General features: G+C 46.0%; 1 protein-coding gene across 3 annotated transcripts in view; it reads right to left on the reverse strand.

Annotated features, from left to right (window-relative positions):
- Positions 1–20,024, reverse strand: part of CCDC149 (coiled-coil domain containing 149) — a 102,722-nt gene that overhangs the window by 26,028 nt on the left and 56,670 nt on the right. For all 3 annotated transcript variants that reach the window (XM_064584339.1, XM_045881386.3, XM_064584340.1), the window contains exons 5-9: positions 8,812–8,928; positions 7,654–7,826; positions 6,675–6,747; positions 5,172–5,256; positions 2,997–3,141 (exon numbers count right to left, since the gene is read on the reverse strand). In XM_064584339.1, coding sequence (XP_064440409.1) covers positions 2,997–3,141; positions 5,172–5,256; positions 6,675–6,747; positions 7,654–7,826; positions 8,812–8,928 — 593 coding nt within the window. The remainder of the gene's footprint in view (positions 1–2,996; positions 3,142–5,171; positions 5,257–6,674; positions 6,748–7,653; positions 7,827–8,811; positions 8,929–20,024) is intronic.

Genomic DNA, 20,024 nt, shown 5'->3' on the forward strand with positions numbered 1-20,024 from the left:
GCAGAGAGGGCAGCTAGGAGATGTACACTGAAGTCCCATGACGAGGACCTGACCTATATATTGAATCCATGAAAACTGTAAAGAGTATTAAGAGAACAAGAAAAAAGAGTAGAAGATGATTCCATCATCCATTCATTAAATAACCATAAGCACCTACTGTGGGCCCAGCACTGTCCTCTGTACTGGGAGAGAACAGCAATTCTAATGGACAAACGTTCTGGCCTTGGGACAGCTTCAACCTGCAAGATGTGGAGGTTTGTTGAACCTGAGTATCAGGATGGTGGGCAGAGCCCATTAAATATTCTTCAAGTCATGCCTGAATTATGGCTGCATAATATTCCATCTTATGGATTTACTCTAATCTTAATCAGCCTCCAGCTTAAAAACATTGGGGAAGAGTGCCTGGGTGGCTTAGTTGGTTAAGCGTCTGACTCTTGATTTTGGCTCAGGTCATGATCTCAGGTTGTGAGATCAAGGCCCGCATCAGGCTCTATGCTCAGCACAGAGTCTGCTTGAGACGCTCTCCCTCTCCCTCTGCACTCGTACATTCTCCCCCTCTCAAAATAAAATAAAACAAAATAAAATATAAATAAAAACATTTGGGTTGTTTCTGTTTTCTCCCCCTCCTACAAATGAATCCATGGTGAACACCTTATATATGAATCTGAGGACATCATACCGATTTTTTTCTTTAGGATAAATTTCTAGATGCAGACCATGTGGGTCAAAGGGCAGCAGCATTTTCCAGGGTCTTAAAAGGTACTAAGGAGTGGGTGGCCCAGAGCCTAGATTCCTTGAATGTGAAGAGCTGAAGGGATATGGGGGAAACCATCAGCCTCGCAGTTGGAAATGTGGGTCCTGCTCTGGATGACGAGGTGGGGACAAGAGTTCTGAGAAGAGCCTGCAGAGAGTGAGAGGCAACGATGGGGGGTGGGGATGGAGCCCCCCAGGTAGGGTAAGGAGAGAAGGCCTGGTGGAGACCTGGGAGGGAAGCGAGGGCCATGTAGGGAATCGAGGGGATGAGGAGAAAGTCAGAGGAATCCAAGGAGATGAGTGCAAGATGGGAATTGGGATGCAGAGAAATTAGAAAAGAAACAGACTAAGAAAGTGAGGTTTGGGGGTATTGGAGACCCTCAAAGGAAGACTGCTGTGAAAAATCTGGGAAGAGGTCTTGGGAGGTGTTGAAGCCAAGGTGGTCTTTCTTTCCTGCATATGGCATCCCCTGGGGCTGGTTCAGATCCAGAACCCTGATGTTCCCTCCAGAAAATCCCCCTGAATCTGCATTTCAAAACCAGTGTCTCTGAGTGATTCTGACATGGGTGCCCCCCAGAACACACATTGAGGGGGTTGCTGTTGAAGAAGTAAAGGCAGCCTTCTTGTTCACAAAGACGCTGGATGAATGGAATTCGGGGGAGCTGCAGAGAAAAGGCTTTGGGGGTTCAGGGAGCTCCGTGTGGTTTCTGGATGAAGAGGCAGGAGCCGGGGCGGGGTGAGGGGGGTTAGGAGTGGAACAGGTGGGAAGAGTTGCTCACAGGGGAGCCAGGCCCAGAGGAGGGAAGATGGTGTGGACCAACAGGGATGGTGGGCCAGTGTGTTTCCCAGAGCCAGGAGGGGGAGGATGGAAGGCACTGGTTCCAGGGGAGGGTAAGTCATAGGGTTCCTGGTGAGGAGCATCTATTTTCTCAGTAAAAGAGCAGCTGAGGTTACCTGCTGAGAACAGACTAGGGTTTTTAGAAGACCTGAGAAGGTTTGAAAGAGCCCCAGCGGTGCTTTACTGGGAGTCAGTGAGGACAAAGAAGGCTCATGCGGAACACTACCGGCTGGATAAAATAGACCTCGTACCTATTCTGGGGAGATTTCCATTTCCTCTCCCTCCCCTGAGAAGTATCTGCATTTTAGCACCTGACTGTTTCATTCCTTGGTTAAGATTTATTTTAAAAGAATTTTAAAAACTTCTTCTGTCAATAAATGACTCTTGTCATCCTTCTGAGTTTACCCAGACTCCCTCCATCGCTCCCTTCCTTCTTTTATATATATCTTAATCTCCTGCGCGATCTTCCCTTCACTCCCGGCTTCTCTTTTTTCTATTTTGTTTTTACAATACTCTCATTCATTTTCCAGTTGCCTTGCTCCCTGTGCCCCTCCTCCTCACCAGGACCCCAATTCCCTCATCCCTCCCCTCCTTGCTGGAAGCCCAGCTTTTCGGAGCCTGCTCACTTCTTCCACGCCTTCATTTTGGTGCTGCGTGTAGGTTTTATAAGCAGGACCAGCTACATAATTTGGGGGGCCCACCGCAAAATGCAAATGCAGGCCTCCTTGTTCAAAAATGATCAAGAATCTGAAGATGGCAACTGTGGAGTTCCGGACTAAGGGCAGGGCCCTTCCAAGCATGGTCGCTTGCCCTCAAAGCCAGCCTTGTTTGCGACGTCTGTTGCCTTAACTTATTGTTTATTCACCATTCTCTGAACACCTCCAGTTTTGCGTGTGTCTCTGATGGCTACTTTAACTTGATTTTGCCCCACCTAGTCGATATGTTTATAAAAACCAAGGAAGACCTCTATTTTAATTGTTCCGTCCCACCACCTTCTTTGCTTCTCTGGAAGAGTGACATGACACTCCCTTGTAGGCCCAGCTGCCTTGCCTGGCGTTCCTCCTGGTCAGAACCCCTCATTGTCATGCTGTAGGTTAAGATGGCACTGAGGAGGTGCCGCCCCTGAAGGAGACCCACAGGAGAGATAGGGTAAGTTCCCCAGGCAATGGTAATGTCAAAATGGTCCATGTCATCTGCATTCCTGAGTGAGGGGCTCAGAGTAAGTGTTCAATACATAATGGCTGGTAGTATTCTCCCCCTCCCCCACTCCGGCAAATGGCTAAGATGCTGTTGTAATGCAGACTCACCTCCCCTCCCCCAAAGGCCTGCAGTCCCACCTGGCTGCCACCAGCCAGCAGCCCACATTTCTCCCGCCCACCACCCACCCAAGGGTCCAGCTACCTACTTGTTGGTCTGCCTTTGGTGCTGGATGACCATGTTTTTCTCGTGGATTGTCTCCAACAGGGCCGTTGCCAGAGATTTCAGATCAGAAATGGACTGTGGAGTAGCTGGGAGACTGCACCCATGATCTTCAGATAACAGATCCTGAACTAGGTGGGATATAAAGTTTACAGCTCAGTCTTAAGTCCTTCTGAAACACTGCAATGCAAACCAATGTCCGTTCTTCCTGGATAATGAAGCTGGGATAGGCTCCCCACTTCTAAATGCTATGATGTTGTATTGAAGAATCTACTTCAGGTGTCAAAATAAAACAAAATAAAATTCAGTGTGAGGGTTGAGCAGAAACAAGGAAGTTCTCATGGACATTTATCACCAGTTTTTTAAAGAGATAATAATCTTTTTCATTTGTCCATTATTTTACCCTTTCGAAACACTTTCATACAAACTCATTTGAGGTCCAAAATTGAAAAAAAAAAAAAAAAACCCACCTGGGGAGTATTATTTATTCCCATTTCATGGACAGGAAAGCAAGGCACTGATTAAAAACATCAGCTGAAGGTCACACAGCCTTGCAAATGGCAATGACTCTGGTCCCGAGCTCCTCGCTCTGTGGCAGAGTTTCCTACGGTGTAGTATGTTCAGTGGGTGGCAAGATCACAGGGACATTATTTAAAATACAAAATATATTTTGTGTCTGCATGTTTTTAGAAACTACAAGTTACCACAAAAAAGACACCACTTGTACTCCTATCAGACAGAAAAAATTAAATCTCTCACTAGATCTTTGAACATCATTTTCTATATGCCTATACATAGATATACAGATTCATACATTTTTCTTCTGAAATGGGAAAAAGCTCAGCTTTCTTCACTTAACCCTATTCCTCATCATAAATATCTCCTAAAACACAAAATGTAAAGGCAGCTTGGGAGCCCATATAGAGATATAGAATAATTTATTTAATTTCTGCTGGAAATTTATGTTACTTCCTATGTTGTTTTTTTTCTTATAACTAATGTAGGAAGAACTTTCCTCAAGCAGTATGTTTTCATACATCGGTAATTATTTCTTGCTGCTCAAAGGGGATGAGTTCAAGGTTTTTCAAAATAAGTTGCCAGAGGGTCATCCAGAAAGGCTGGGTTATCCAGAAGGCCATTGCGGGCTTACGGCATGGCCTTTGAACGTGGCTGGCATTCCCCACATCGGTGATAAGACTGGGTCTCACCATTCAAAGATGTTTAGCTGTCAAGGGTATCCAGAGCTAAACTCACATGGGCTACTTCACATTTCTGTGGAGTATTGTAGTTTTCTATTTAAAAACAATTCTAGGGTATCCTTTTTTTAGTTGAGTGGAAAAACAGAAGTTGCTTGGAAAAGTGCCTTGGTTATTAGGCCGGCTGGAGATTCAGCACATTTTTTTTTCCCCTAGCCACTCCAGCTTTGATTAAGACTCCTGCATGCTCGTTGCTGGTCTGCGTGGCCGACAACCCGAAAGTGGGCCAGGCGAGCATGTTCAAACCTGAGGCTTACGCTGAGAACTGAATTCCCAAATATTAAGTGTCAGAAGCAAGCTCTCTGCTATTTATTCCCCTGGACTGTTCCTGGAAGATCATTATTTTTCATCAGAATCGACAAGAAGGAGGAACAGAATTGCAATCAATAAAAGCTTCTTTGAAAAAGGCACATGTTCCATGATAAAATGATTTCAGCAGCTGTGAGACTTTTCTATTCTGGTCACAGAGGCCAGAAAAAGGAGAAGCTTGGCGAGGTTGGAACATGGACCCAGGGATGCTAAACTGGTGATCAGAGGAGCGAAAGCACTCTTGAAGGAAGAGCACAGGATCGGGGACCAGATGCGAAGGGGGTCCTGTCATTAGAAAGATAGCTAATGTGGCTGTTCTCAAAGCAGGATCCCAGACAGGCATCAGCAACACCTGGGAACTTTTTAGAAATGCGTATTCTCTGGGGCCCCCCGGACCTACTAAATCAAAAACTGTGTGTGTAGGGGGCAGTAATCTATGTTTTCAAACAAGCTCCCCAGCCAATGCTGATACAGATGAAGGTTTGAGAAGGGCTGTTCTAAGAACCACCTTGGTTTCCCACCCACAAACGGAGATGCAGAGCCCGAGCTCCGGCGTTCTGTGGTCCTAAGCGGTCCCTCCAGAGAACAAACCCTACCTTGCTTTGCAGACAGGACTCCAGTCAGCGCGCTGCTGCTAGATTTACTCTGGCCTTTCGAGTTTTTCCGTCTCTCGAGAGCATTCTAATGCAGCATTGGGAGAAAATACAAATCTCTATCAAAAAAGCCAAAAAAAAAAAAAAAGAAAAATATCTACTTAGAGTAGACGCATCCTCCCATCGGGCACACAAGAATCCTTGGCAAATTCCAAATGCTGACCCAACTTTTAAAATTCCAAGTCCCTACAAAGAGTTATGAAATTTATGGACCTGGTAGAGAGTTTTTTTTTTTTTAAGTTGGTGCCCAGCAGAATGACAGCAATTACCTTCTCCTATATATAAAAGGCACTCAATGCGTATTCATTAAATTAAATCAAATGTGAAAGCAAGAGCTCCATCAAATGTGTGAAGTCACTAGTTATGGAAACCCCTTCTGAATAGACATGAGATGGAGAACAGGTTTCCTTTCATTTGCCGATGCCAAGAGATCGCTATTGGTCTTCAGAAGTCTTCCGTGGCTGGACTGGAAAAAGTCAGGACCGATGAATGATGTCTGCCATGGACACAAGATTAGGAGGTGCACAGGTGCCCACCAAAGTGCCATTCTATCACAGACCCTCACATTACAATTGATATGACTGTGTAGCAGTGCTTGGCACATTGAAGAACGAAGTAAAGGCTGTTAAATGAATGCATACACACATTTTTTAAATGTATGTATTAATTATACAACTTTAAAAGCTGCATTCTTCTGTGGCTCCATGTGTATATATAGACTGGCATAAAGTGTGGCCCCCGCAGCATGGAAAAGGAAGAATAGCATAGAGACTTCGGAGAAGAAAAGCTAACACCAGAAGCCAAGAAAACGAGAAGGTTCTCCCAAGCATCTAGACTGCTGTAAAACTTTACCCTCAGGAAGAGAAATCAATCTATTTTCAAAGCAGAGAAACCCAGGAGATGCTTCTAATTATAACGCTCACAACGAACATCTGCAGAAATAGATATTATCAAACTAATGGGGCTGGAATGAGTCTAAACAACAGTGGGAGAATTTAAACATTCTGTCCTTTCAGTGTGACGTGAACATTCTCGCTCACATTGTGATTTCCCAATCTTGGTTTCTTCTTGTTGCTCAGAAACCATTTTCTTATGGATAATTATGAGACAGATAGCGTCTGATGATGGAACATTTTCTAGAGAAGCCAATAGGATGCCTGATTCTATGTAGACCAAGGCTGTGAAGTGGCCACGTCCAGATCCTGGCAGGCCCCGTGTGCCCTGTCCTGGTGACAGCAACGAAGATGCTCTTGCAAAAGCTATTTTTGTTGTGTTTGTTTGTTGTTTTGGGCTTAATTCCTCCTGGTTACCTCAGTGAAAGCTCTTACTCTACCCAGGAGGGCAGGCGAGCACTCAAATGTCTTTGGCACATAAAAGGGAATTAAAATAGAATGGCATTTAGATGTACAATAGTGAATCATTACCAGCATCATCACGATTCTCTACCTTGTACTTGGCGATGTTTGATTTCAAGAGGTTGACCTCTTCGTGGAGTTGCTTTAATCGCTCTTGAAGGTACCTAGGAAAGAAAACATGCAACTAGGAAGTGTTTGGGAGCAAAATAAAAAACATACACGCAAGTAGGAGAAGAAAAAAAGAAAGCAACCCGACTCCAGAGTCACCGTGTACATACAATGCTTTCTCACCACCAAAAGAGGAGGAGAAAAGTGCATCTTGGTGACCTCTTTTTTTTTTTTTTTTAAAGATTTTATTTATTTGACAGAGAGACAGAGAGCACAAGTAGGCAGAGAGGCAGGCAGAGGGAGTGCGGAACCTGACCATGTGGGGCTCGATCCCAGGACCCTGGGATCATGACCTGAGCCGAAGGCAGACGCTTAATGACTGAGCCACCCAGGCGCCCCTGGTGACCTCTTCTTAAACGGAGCCGATCAAGGTCAAATATGCCCAAATCACAGAAAACCCACTTTAGAACAGCCTTCTGCAGAGATGCCCTAAGGGGTCTCCATACAGTTTTCACATAATTCTCATTAAGATGATTCCACTGGGAAGGCAGGCAGGAAGAGGCGACACCAGACGTAACATTAAATTAGACCACGCACACACACACATACACACACACACACACGGAAATTTGCCTCAGGGAAAAGAAACAGCTAAGGGAATTTCTCAATTTATTTTCTTATTCTTTCCCCTCTCCTTGACAGCAATACCGAGCAGCTTTCACTGGCTCCCTACCCTTCTTGCCCAGCCGGGGAATGGGGAGGGTAGGGGGAGAGAGAAAGGGGTCGGTGAGGCACACAAGCAGGTGTGTGGTGCTTCTTTTCCGACTTTTACAGCAAATACGTGACATTACTATCACCATTTTGGTGGTGGGACTTTCATTGCAAGGCAAATGTAACTCTGGGCTGCAGAGAACTTGCGGCCAGCGTCCTGCCTGAGTGCGCGTCCGGGCCTGGCCACTTGCCTGTTCTCCATACAGAGGGCATCCACGTCAATGATGCGGTTCTCGTGCCCACCCAGGATGTGGTTTAGCTCCTGGTTGAGCCTCTCCACTTTGTCCTGGTAGGAAGACCGTTCTTCTTTAACGTCCTGAAGCTCATCCACAGAGGCCTGCAGGTCATGCTCCAGGGACTCAATCTGAAACCCAGGAAGTGTCCTTACTTAAGCTGTTCTTCAGACGTCATTTTATGGCCAGAGATGGAGCCTTCTGCTTGGCTGACCGACTCTGACAGAGCTATTCATCCCACCCGCATATGCTATGAAACCACAAGCACCACAGGCTGGGTAAAAGCTTCAGGGAAGGGAGCAAGTCCCTGCCAGACGCCCGTGATGTCGAAGATCGGGCGGGGGCAGCAGCTTGGGGGCAGACCCTATCCCTCCCCAAGTGCAGTGTGCCCCAAAGCAAGAGGCTCGGAGAGGGCAAATCCAGACACTAGCAACAGCAGCCGGGGTCTTGCACGTGCATACCTTCTCCGGCTACTCCAGACCCAGAAATCTTGTTCCGCTCTTCAAAACCAATTAGCGGGAGAAGGAAAAAGAGGTTTAGGCTCTCTTCCCTGTTCCCTAACTAGGGCTCTGTACCCGTTGAGATTTTGCCTAAAAAGCATCACTCAGCACTTCAGGAAACTTGCAAATGAAGGCCAGTTTGTCATGTCTTGTTCCTTTCCTGTCTATCCTGAGTAGGGGGAGGGGGATGTTTCTTGTGTTCAGAGCAGTGGTACCCCAAACTAGGAGGATAGAACTGCTGGAAGCAAGAACCACAAGAGGCCGCTCGGGAAGTAGCAGAGCAGGGAGAACGTAAAAGCATTCAATTCACACCCTCCTTCCGCCTCCAACTGGCATCCCAGGCACCTTGCCCTCTCTGAGAAACAGGGGGCACAGTCCAATGGTACAAACATATCCCCCACTCTTTTTTTTTTAAAGATTTTTTTAAATTTATTTATTCATGAGAGACAGAGAGAGAGAGAGAGAGGCAGAGGGAGAAGCAGGCTCCCAAGGAGCAGGGAGCCCGATCTCGATCCCAGGACCCTGAGATCATGACCTGAACCGAAGGCAGACGCTTAACCATCTGAGCCACCCAGGCACCCCATATCCCCCACTCTTAATAGATGTTAGCAATAACCTGTTCCTTAGCTCTCTCCAGCTGCTGAACCAAGTCTTCACGCTCATGAGCTGCAAAGTGCCGCATGCCAATTTCTTCGTCTCCGAGCCTCTGCTTGGCAATTGTCATCCTCAAGAGCTGCATTTTCCATTAGTAGGAAAAGGGAGAGAGAGAGAGAGAGAGAATGTGTGTGTGTGTTAAAACGAACAGATCCAAACAAAAACCCAAGCATATTAGGCAGAAAGTTTTGGAAGGTAAGACTTTTCAAGAAATACTAAGGAAAGGCACGAGACAAAGAAATGTCTTGTCAATATCATGAATTAAAAAAATTAAATACAATATATATTGTAGTTTGTTTACACATGCATATACCCCTATATGCATGCATACACAGTATAAATCTACCGGGAACGCCGGCCTGGGCATTTGAAGGTGGAGGTCCTTTGTAGTGTTACCACAGTGAAGAAAAAATGCTGCGTCTCTTTTACACTCAGCAAAGATGACAAAATGGTAATGCAATTTTCAGAAGCATCTAGTAAGATGGGCATGCCCTCCCACATCTTAACAATGAGGCTACGTAATCAAGGGCCTTAAAAATGTCTCCACCAAAGATCCAGTAACCCTGCCTCTAACAACCTGGGCTAACAACAATCCCAGATATGCACTAGCTTTAGGAAAAAAGAAAAAGTAGATTGTACTTTCATTTCCAGAAAGAGCTAAACGAAAACGAACGTCTAACGAGAGCGGGCTGGCTAGCAAAGTGTAGTGCAATCAATCAATGGGCTGGTTTGCAGCTGTTGGAAATAAGGGTGATGAACTGTGTAATAACACAGAACATGCTTATGATAGCATGCTAAGCAGGGAACAAAAAGCAGAAGACTTTCATTTGCAGTAAAATTGAAATTATATGAAGAATCTGTGCACAAAGGAAAAAGGACCCAATACACCAAAATTTTTAAATGTGTGTGTTTCGGTGATGGTGAGACCATGTATGTTCTCTGTTCTGTGCTCTAACTTCTAACTTTTCAAATAAGCACACATGACTTTCATAACAGACTTTTATCTATAGGTTTTAAAATGCCTATGGATAAAATTCCAGTCTTCAAAATATAATTTTCCAAAGGATTCCTGCAGAACCGAGAGCTGCCCCAGACTCTGGAGCCTCGCTCCATGTGCAACTCCAAACCTTCGGGTAGGGCCATGGTGGAAACTGTGATCCCCGGAAGATGTGATGGGGCCAGAACAGCCCTTAAGTGCCTAGCTCAGTGCCAAACGGGTGGCCATGAGACTGACTTTTTCAAGCAGGCCCTGCTTCCTGATGCTTCTTCTGAAAAGGTTGTAAGCCTGATTCCCCACCTCCCTGTAGGGTGTGTGAGGATGGGCTTCGTAGACGGAGGATATCCTAGAGACAGATTTTTACGACCCAGCCAGCAATGCCTGCTTGGGGCATGCTCTTCTTCATTCCAACATGGATCTTAAGGGGTTCATGGCCAGCAAAGAAAATGGATTTTCAAGTCTCTAAAGGATTCAGGGGCAGGTGAGAGATAGAAAGTTAAAAGTGAAGGTAGAATATTAACTAGATTGGGACAATAAATACCAGCAATGACCACAGAAAACAACGGTGCCTAAAGAAAAGCAAAGAGCATTTTCAAACGATATCTATTTTGGGTCTTACTTTGAAAACCACTCAACTGAATGTGACCAATATTTATTGTGCACCTACTATGCGCTAAAGCATCGGAGCAGACAATGCTCCAGGCAGCTTGTACAAAGGGCCGGCAGAGGACATGGGATACTCAGGTATACAGACGGCTGGGCTTCCTGGAATCTGAGTACAGTTGATCCTCATTACTCAAGGATCCCGTATGTGTGAATTTACCTACCTGCACATTTATTTGTAATCTCAAAATCAACATTCGTGGCATTTTTGCATCATGGGCAGACATGTGCAGGTAAGTACAAAGCTGCAAACACGTGACTCATCCGACAGGAGCGTTCCCAGCTGAGGTAGAACAACGCAATGCTCTACCTTCTTGTTTCAGTTTTCATACTGCAAACAAGTGTCCCTTTCATGGTCTATTCAGTGCCCTGTTTGTTCATGCTTTTGTCCTTTTTGTTGGTGTTTTGCTGTTTAAAATGCACAGTGCTGAAGGGATGTCTTGTGTTCCTAGGCACACGAAGGTTGTGAGGTGCCTGACGGAGAATATGAGCCAGGTGTGAGTTACAGCGCTACAGGCCCTGAGTTCAATGTTAAAGAATCAACTTTAGGCTAAGTAAGATGGCTTTACACAGAAACACACATAAAAGAAAGTTCTGTGTGAATTGATTAAAAAAAAATATTGTGACCAGAGGCTCAGAGGAACCTAGTCTCGCATTTCCCCTAGGAGCAATGGTTCGGTATTTGCTAATTCGCTGTTCGCAGAGAATTCAGAGAGCAGAGCTCTCGAGAATAATGCGAATCACCTGTACTGGGGGAGATGGAGTTTATGGCAGAACTGGTTAATTCGAATGAAAACATCTTCTACATTACACAATTTCTTAGCTGAGAAACAGCTAAGAACCCCAAGTGGATATGCAGAAAGACAAACAACTAACCAAATGAGAAACGTTTCTCAGATCGAAGGGTCCAGGAACAAGAGGGCTTGTGCCTTTTTCGGCATGAGGACACAGGAGGCCTTTGACATGGCGTGGAACGGGGGAAGGGGGGGCGCTTCTCTTGCTATGTGAAAACCAGACTGACAGCCTGAACTTGAAGTAATAAAACACTACTGTGGTTTTCCATGCACAGAACGCTTCACTGAACACGTAATTTAGAATCACACAATTATGTTTGTTTAACGCCAATTAATTATTAAACATGTTTATTGAGGTCTGACAGCCATATAAGAGAGTCATCTTTTATATGCCCGATGCCTGTTAAGCTTCAATAAATATGTTAACAATCATTTGGTGTTTAATATGCATACAGTATTGCCTATTAAATTGCAGGGCTGGACTGGTTGAAACATTTATTTTTAAAAGTGAGGCCCACACTGGTAATAGCTGGATCAATTAGTTGGTCAAACTCAAGTGCAACCAGCTGAAGGGGCCCAAGGAGGGGGTTGCGGTAGGGATGCAGCGGGAAGAGTTCTCCCGCCTTCCAGGGCGACAGCCTCGCACGCAGGCTCTGCAGTCTGTCTCGGTTGGGGTCTGGGTCCTGGCTCCACAGTCTGCCTGCTGTGCAACTGTACACAGGCCTGACCTTCCCTGAGCTGCAGTATCTTCCACTGAAGCAGGAACAGTATAGCTTCTGGGGGCGGGGGTGGGGGTGGGGGGTGCAGGGAGGCTCGCTGTAAGTGTGAACTGAGAAGGAGTGGAGTTGCTTTAAGTGAGCATTTAACTCAAGGGTTCAAATATCCCTGCCTGGCAGAGAGGTGCAGGAAGGTAAAAAGAGGAGGAAGAGAGCCACAGAGAAGAGAGGACGATCGAGCAAAATTTTTTAAGTTGGGTCACTACGCACCCCTGCTTTCAGGGTCCCGGACAGAGGGGTGTGGGAGACTGGCTGCTAACACCTTTAGACACAACCACATTGTTCATATTTATCCATACTACCCGGTTCGGGAACCTAAATGCCACATGCCCTGAACTTTATGGACAATTTAAGGGACCATCATGGGGAACAGTGGCGAGACACGTTTTTGCATCTCACGTGCTGACTTCAGGACCTAATCCTAAGAGAGGATGGGATTTTTCTGCAATACTTAGCACAGCCCCCGGAACACAGAAACTGTGCACCATCAGCTGCTGTCACGATTACTGTTATGACTGCCATCATTGTCATCCTCCATGTGAGCGTCCCCATACATACACCCGCTGGGGAGGTCCAGTCGTTCTTCCAAGGTGGAGGAAGCAGAGCTCCAGAGCCAACCTTATCTGTAGACCACAGGCAATGATGCTGATGTCCCACCTTGGAAATGGCTATGAAGCAACTGCTCTGGGCACTTAATTCCCCCAAACGGGGCCATCAAAACTCCATGGCCAGCTTCCCTGCGCCAGCCCGAGAAGCGGATCATTGCCCTGCGAGGCGCACGCATGCCACCAATAGATATATTCATTTGCTGATTTAGATGGAAATAAACGTTTATGAATGAATTATGGGTGTGAGTCGTCAGCTTATGGCTGAGGAGCAGCTGCAGCTGGGATGTGGCGGCAGGACGCGTCCACAAAACCATGTGGCCAAATGGCTCTTGGGTGCTCCTCCCCCACCCCATGGATGGAGTCCGACCCCTCTGTGGAGGCCCTGTTCAAACTCTGGTCCTCCTTGGGGGCCCCCAGTCGGAATGACTCACTCCCTTCCACAATCTCTTCTCAAGCTTCACCCCTCGGCCCTCCACATCCTCTCCTCATCTGGTCTTCGCTTGCCTGAACCCCTCTTCCCCTGTCGAAAGTGACAGGTAGCCAGGGGCAGGACCAGCTAGCTGCTATTCGCAGGTGTTACCTGTGTTCAGATCCCGATGCTGCTCATCTTCGTCATGCCACCTTGGCAAGTCATCTAACCTTTTTGGGCCCCAGGTGACATCTGTTTATCTGAAAACGGGGATTGTCTTCATCCACTCAGCCCACTGAAACGGACTGCCACAGACTGGTGGCTTCTGAACAACAAGCCTTTATGTCTCGCAGTTCTAGAGGCTGCGAGTCCTAGATCAAGGTGCTGGGAGGATGTGGTGTCTGCTTCCTGCTTTAGAGATGCCCATCGGCTTGCTGTATCCTCATGTAGTGGAGGAGATGACAGAGATGCCGGGCCTCTTTTATAGGACACCCATTCCATTCATGAGAGCGCCCCCTCCTGACCCAATTGCTTCGCAAAAGCCCCACCTCCTGCTACCATCCCACTGGAGGTTAGGATCTTGTATGTTGAGATCCACATACAAATTTGTGGGGGGACACAAATATTCAGTCTCTAAACATTCCACCCGGGCCCCCTAAAATTCATGTTCTTCTCACATACGTAATATATTCATTCCATCTCGACAGCCCCCAAAGTCTTAACTCAAGCCAGCATTGACTCTAAAGTCCAAAGCCTCACTGAAATAGCATCTAAATCAGATATGGGTGAGACTCCAGTATGATTCGTCCTGAGGAAAACCCCTCCAAGCTGTGAGCCTGTGAAACCAGACGATCTGTGTTCTTCCACAATATAAAGGTGGGACAGGCAGAGGATAGACATTCCCATTCCAAAAGGGAGAAATAGGAAAGAAGAAAGGGGTGACGGGTCCTAGGGAAGTCCAAAACCAAACCAAACAAACAACGTTAAACCTTAAGGCTCAAGAATCATCTTCTCTGGCTCAATGTTCCGCCTTCGTACCCACTAAGGGTGGCAACCTCACCCCCATGACTTGGTAGGACAATCCCACAGTGGCTCTCTACTGGCCCTGCAGGTCCAGGTGGCCCCATCTTTTGTAACCAGGCTGCTGTGACCCCAGGCCCAAGCACACCATGCAGACTGGGTGATCTCAGGTTTGCCTTCATGTCCATTCCTTCATTGTCTTTAAGAACCACCCCTGGCTTCTGTCTGAGCTGGCTGGTCAGTACTTATCTGCTTATCGAATGGTCACCTGGCCATCCCTTGGTGGTCTCATTTGTTCTGCAGTACAGATAGGCTGAGGACTGTCCAAATCTTTACGTTCTGGGTCCTTTTTGCTTAACAATTCCATCTTCAAATCATTTCTCTCTTGTATTTTATAAGCAATCAGGAGAAACCAAGCCATTTCTCAACACTCTACTTAGAGATCTCCTCAGCTAAATATCAAATTTCATTGGTCACAAGTTCTACCCTCCATAAAACAATGGACTCCAACACAATTCAGCCAAGTTCTTGACTACTGCATAATAAGGATGGCCCTCCCCCTAGTTTCCAATACATCCCCAGTTCTTTATGGGGCCTCATCCATGGCCTTCACTGTCCATATTTCTACCAACATCCTCTTCAGGATTACTTCGATATTCTTCAAGAAGATGTAGGCTTTCTTTGCAGCGCTCCTCTTTTCTTCCTGAGCCCTCACCAAAATCGCCCTTGATGGTCCATTCACAGCAATGTAGGCTTTATCTAGCACACACTTCCAAACTCTCCCAGCCCTACCCATTATCCAGTTCCAAATTCACTTCCACATTTGTTATTTGTTCTAGCAGCATCCCAATTCTCGGGACCAACTCCTGCCTTAGTCTGTTTGGGCTGCTATAACAGGACCCTGGGTGGCTTCTGCTCAACAGAAATGCATTTCTCATAGTTGTGGAGGCGAGGGAATCCAAGCTCAAGGCACTGGCAGATTTCATCTCTGGTGAGTGCCTGCCTCCTCATTCATAGACAACCATCTTGCTGTAACCACACTTGGCAGAAGAGGCAGAAGAGCTCTCTGTGGTCCCTTTTATGAGGACACTAATCCCATTCATGAGGGCTATGCTGTCATGACCTGATCACCTCCCTAAGGCCCAACCATCATTGGGGGTTAGGTGTCAACATATGAATTTTGGGGGGACACCTTCAGTTTGTAATAAGGATAAATGTTATTTTGTAGACAGGACAGCTACATACGGCTGCCCATCCTGTGCACTGCATAATGCCAGCCCTGGTGGGGGGCTGGTCCCTATCCTCACGAAGCGCAGCTACAATGCAATGATCACTGTTGATGTAACTTTCCAAAGAGCTTTAAAAGTGCAATCCCCAGTTACAGTTGGTATGGTTACCGTTCTTAGGCAGAGGCTCTATTTGTCAGGGTCACTGGGAGGATCAGATGAAAGAATTGCTAACAGGAAGTGGATGCTAGCCCTCCCTCACCCCCAGTTCTTGTGTATTGCTGCAAAAAGCCCACCTAGGGAGAGGTCAGCATCAAAAGGCATTTATTAGACATTCATCTGGCGTAGTGCCGTGCCTGCCAACTTAATAAACAAGGCCCTGCCTATCTTTACTTTTCCTGTTGGTTTTCTCCATATGCTCTCCAACTGCCCTCGGACCTTTTGAAATACCCTCGGTAAAATTGGACATAATTGCTTAAAAAGGCTCCAGTGGGCAACTCTATTGTGTAGACCAGAGTCCAAATTCCTAGATCTATAGGACAATCCAGTTCTAGCTTTAAACAAAAGAATTTGTCACTAAAAAAAACAAGCCAAACCAAAAAAACCAAAAAACAAAAAACAGTTGTTTTCACTGTCTTCCTCCCAAGGCTCTGGAGATCATCACGCACACTCATTAGCGGGTATATCAACGTCTCCCGAGTAACCAGCACCCAATTTGAGTCAAACAATGTGCTAGAAGCTTTCCCGACACATCATATCTTCAGTGGCTTTTCACCGCATTGGAACAAATGCCAGAGTTTTTAGTCAGATTGACGAGGCACAACATGAGGATGTGAGCTGCTCCCCACCTGCCTCCTGACTCCATCTCCAGCCACTCGCCTTTTCTCTGTTCTCTAGCCTGGCTGGCTTCCTTTCAATGCCTCAAACATAAATGCTTATGCCTGCCCCTGGGGTCTTTGCACATCCTCTTGGTCTATCCAGAACCCACTTCCTTCCTGTCTTCAGGTCTCAGATCCAATGTCACCTTCTCTGTGAAGGCTTCCCTGGATACCATGATGAGAGCCCTTCACCCCAAAGTGGCTCTCCCTCATACCACCCGGCCCCACTGTCTTCATCATACTTACCAGAAATGATCTCATCTGTCTCTCGTGCCCTCCCTACCGTCAGCTCCACCACAAGGAACATCCCTTATCACATGCCCTAGAATCCCCTGTACCCACAGTGGTGTCTGGCTAACCGGAGGAGTCCTTAAATGCTTCTTAAACATAGAAGGGCTCTCATTTGATGCTTCCTGTGATTCCGGGAGGCAGACATGGTCATGTCCTTTACAGGAGAGACCCCCCGCCCCAACCCCATAGAAGGCTGACACAGGCTCTGAAGTCAAGACTCTTGCCCTGAGTCCATGCTGAGTTCAGTAAGCCACAGCTCCCCTTCTCTGAAGGTTGCAATCTCTTACCACGTAAAGCGAACACACAGGTGGGTCTTCCCTCACCCCAAGCCCTGGCCTCAGTGCTTACACACATGAACGCGGTTAAGCCCAAGGCACCCTGTGAGGCTCTGTTGTATCTGTTTTCTGATGAGGTAAAGTAACCTGCCCACATCACAAACCTGGTAGATGGCAGGGCTGGGAGGTCCACCTTGGCAGTCTAGGGTCCTGGAGTTGATGTTCCACCACCTCTCTCCATAACTACGACAGCTACCACACAGCGTTCCCCCAGTGGAGCGTGTTCTGTGTCAAGTGCTTTGTATAACTTTTCATATTTAATTTTCATAAAAGGTGCACTGGCCTCCCTGTCATGCCTTTATCATTCCAAGCTTGTCCCTGCCTCAGGGCTGTGTACCTTATCCCTCCGTTACTGACCACCTCCCGCTACATGTCCTTCAGGTTTCTTGGCAAAGGGCATGTGAGCAGATACGCCTTCCCTGACCACCCAATATAAATAGCGTCCTCATTAAGCCCTGGCTGCACCCCAATGTACTCTAAGTCACGTTTTCACTTAGCATTAAACACCTTCTGACAATTAACATAATAATAAAAAAATAAATAAGTAAGATAAAAAAAAAACCACCTTCTGACATATTATACTGTATTTCATCAAATATAAAACTCCAAGGGCGGGGAAGAATGAAGGGGGGGAAATCGGAGAGGTAGACGAACCATGAGAGATGATGGACTCTGAAAAACAAACTGAGGGTTCTAGAGGGGAGGGGGGTGGGAGGATGGGTTAGCCTGGTGGTGGGTATTGAGGAGGGCACATTCTGCATGGAGCACTGGGTGTTATGCACAAACAATGAATCATGGAACACTACATCTAAAACTAATGATGTAATGTATGGGGATTAACATAAGAATAAAAAAATAAAAATAAAACTCCAAGGGCGCTTGGGTGACTCAGTCAGTTGAGCGTCTGACTCTTGATTTCGGCTCAGGTCATGATCTCGGGGTCATGGAATCGAGCCCCACGTCAGGCTCTGTGCTGTGGAGTCTGCTTGGGATTCTCTCTCTCTGCCCCTTCCCCTGCTCATGCTTTCTCTCTCTAAAATAAATTTTAAAAAATCTTAAACAAAAAAACTCCCCTCAACTTTAAGACCCACCATTATATACCTCTAAAGAGAATAAAAATTGTCCATCGTTAACAACATGATACCACTGATTATATATCAGAGATGTTCAAATGTGAAAACCTGCACCTCAGAATCTGTGAAATAGAATATATTTATTTGTTTAGTTGATTACTGTTCATCTATCCCTACTAGAATGGAAGCCCCATGAAAGCAGGGATTCAGTGTTTACTGCCCCATCCGTAGAGCATATAGTTGGGTCCTCAATAAAGCTCTGTTGAAACGATTTGCACTGAACCATGCACTATAAGGCAAATACAACTGTTATCTCCATTGTACCAAAGATGAGAACAACTGTGACCCAGAGAAGTCAAGCAACTGGCCCAAGATCGCACAGGAAGCCCCTGAATTACCTTCAGTCAGTTCAGTACACATTAACCTCAGAGCCACAGACTTTATAGGGCCCCACCAAGCATTTGTAAGGTGCTTCAATGTCTTTGTACTTGAGTGTGATTTGGATATGGTGTGCTGTAAAAGGAGTCTTGGGCAGCTATCTCTCAGAACCTGTTCTCTATGAATCACTAAACTCTACCTCTGAAACTAATAATACACTAGATGTTAATTAAATTCATTTTAAATTAAAAAAGAGTAAATATTACTTAAGAAAAGTAAAAAAATGAAAAGTAACTACAATGCCTGGTCTATGGGATGGATGTCCAAAACCAGTGGTCTCATGGGCCACCCAAGCTATGTGCTCATAGAAGGCAAGACAGGCTCCAATATGGTCTCTGAGACCCAATGTGTCTAATTCATCTGACAGTAAAACATTAGGGAATACTGATCTACTCTGGCTGCTTGCTGAACTAACTGAGCATTGTCTATGGTTCACAATTAAGATCCCAGTTAGAATAAGATATGCTGGGGCTTGAGCAGGCGAAGGGCCCTTATCACTCATTTTAATTCTTTGTAATTAATTTCTATAATACCCCAAGGTAAGAGCTTTTCACTAGAGTGCTCTCTTCATTTGGGTTTCCTACAGACTGGGACATCTCTCCTTTCCTTTGAAGCATAAAGAGGGAACAGTTTGCAAAGAGCTTTCTGATACCTCATCCAGGACCATTACAAACAGCCACAGCTGAGCACTCTTTTCTTTAAAAAAAAAAAAATACTTTAGTCACCTGCATACTCATTGGTCTGTCTTTATTGGCTAGTGGCTTGACTTAATTGGTTTGCTATCCGAAACCATCCAAAAGTCCCATGTCAATAGAGGTATGTTCACAGAAGAGCTCTATCGTTTCATGGTGACAACGCCAGATAAAACAGAGGTGCTTAAAGACCATCAGCTGGTGTAACATAAAGCTCATTATTAAGGGCAAAACCCCGTGTTTATGCAGTATCGCAAATAGCTACATTTAAATTGGCCAGTGGGGGCCCAGGAAATGCGGATGTGGGACACTGGTAGGAGCCGCTGTCCACCTGAACCTCCTTGCTTTTGAATAACTTGCGTTGCATTATTGTTCTTCTGGGATAAAGTGCCATAATCTGTCACATGAAGAGAAACAAAAGCAAATGGACAAGAAAACCCAGTTCTGGCTGTCTCAATGGGAACATGAGTTCCTGTTCCTGGCATAATCTGTTAGGTACTTATTCTACAAGGGGCACACAAAATGCAAGGAAGCTTCCAGGAGCTCTGCACCAAAGCAAGCATGCTTGGTGCTGGCAAAGTCTGGGGTGGTTATAAGGAGTGGTGAGTTTGGGGGATCCATCTTCCAGAGGCCAGGCTTCTCACCACAATTTCTGTCTCTATTGGGAGGTACATACCCAGTTCACTGGAAACAGTTGATCAACAGGAAGGAAGACCTGAGCTTCCTGGCAAAAATACTTGCACAAGAGAATTCTAAAGCCAATCTGGCCCCAGGTCGTGCTAAGATACCAGCAATATTTACCCTTCATGGAACGGTTACTGGGTGCCAGGCACTACGCTACACCCTTTACAAACACTGAGTATTACACACACACACCCGATCGTTAAATCTCCTTGTCCTGCTTTCTTTTCTTCTCAGCACTAACCCCTGTCTGATGATCTTATATATTTTATTTTCTTATGTCTCCCCAACTAG

The sequence above is a fragment of the Mirounga angustirostris genome, unplaced genomic scaffold (assembly GCF_029215605.1).
Source record: "Mirounga angustirostris isolate CCGP_5_RB_7025 unplaced genomic scaffold, mMirAng1.0.hap1 SCAF_2, whole genome shotgun sequence".
NCBI lineage: Eukaryota > Metazoa > Chordata > Mammalia > Carnivora > Phocidae > Mirounga > Mirounga angustirostris.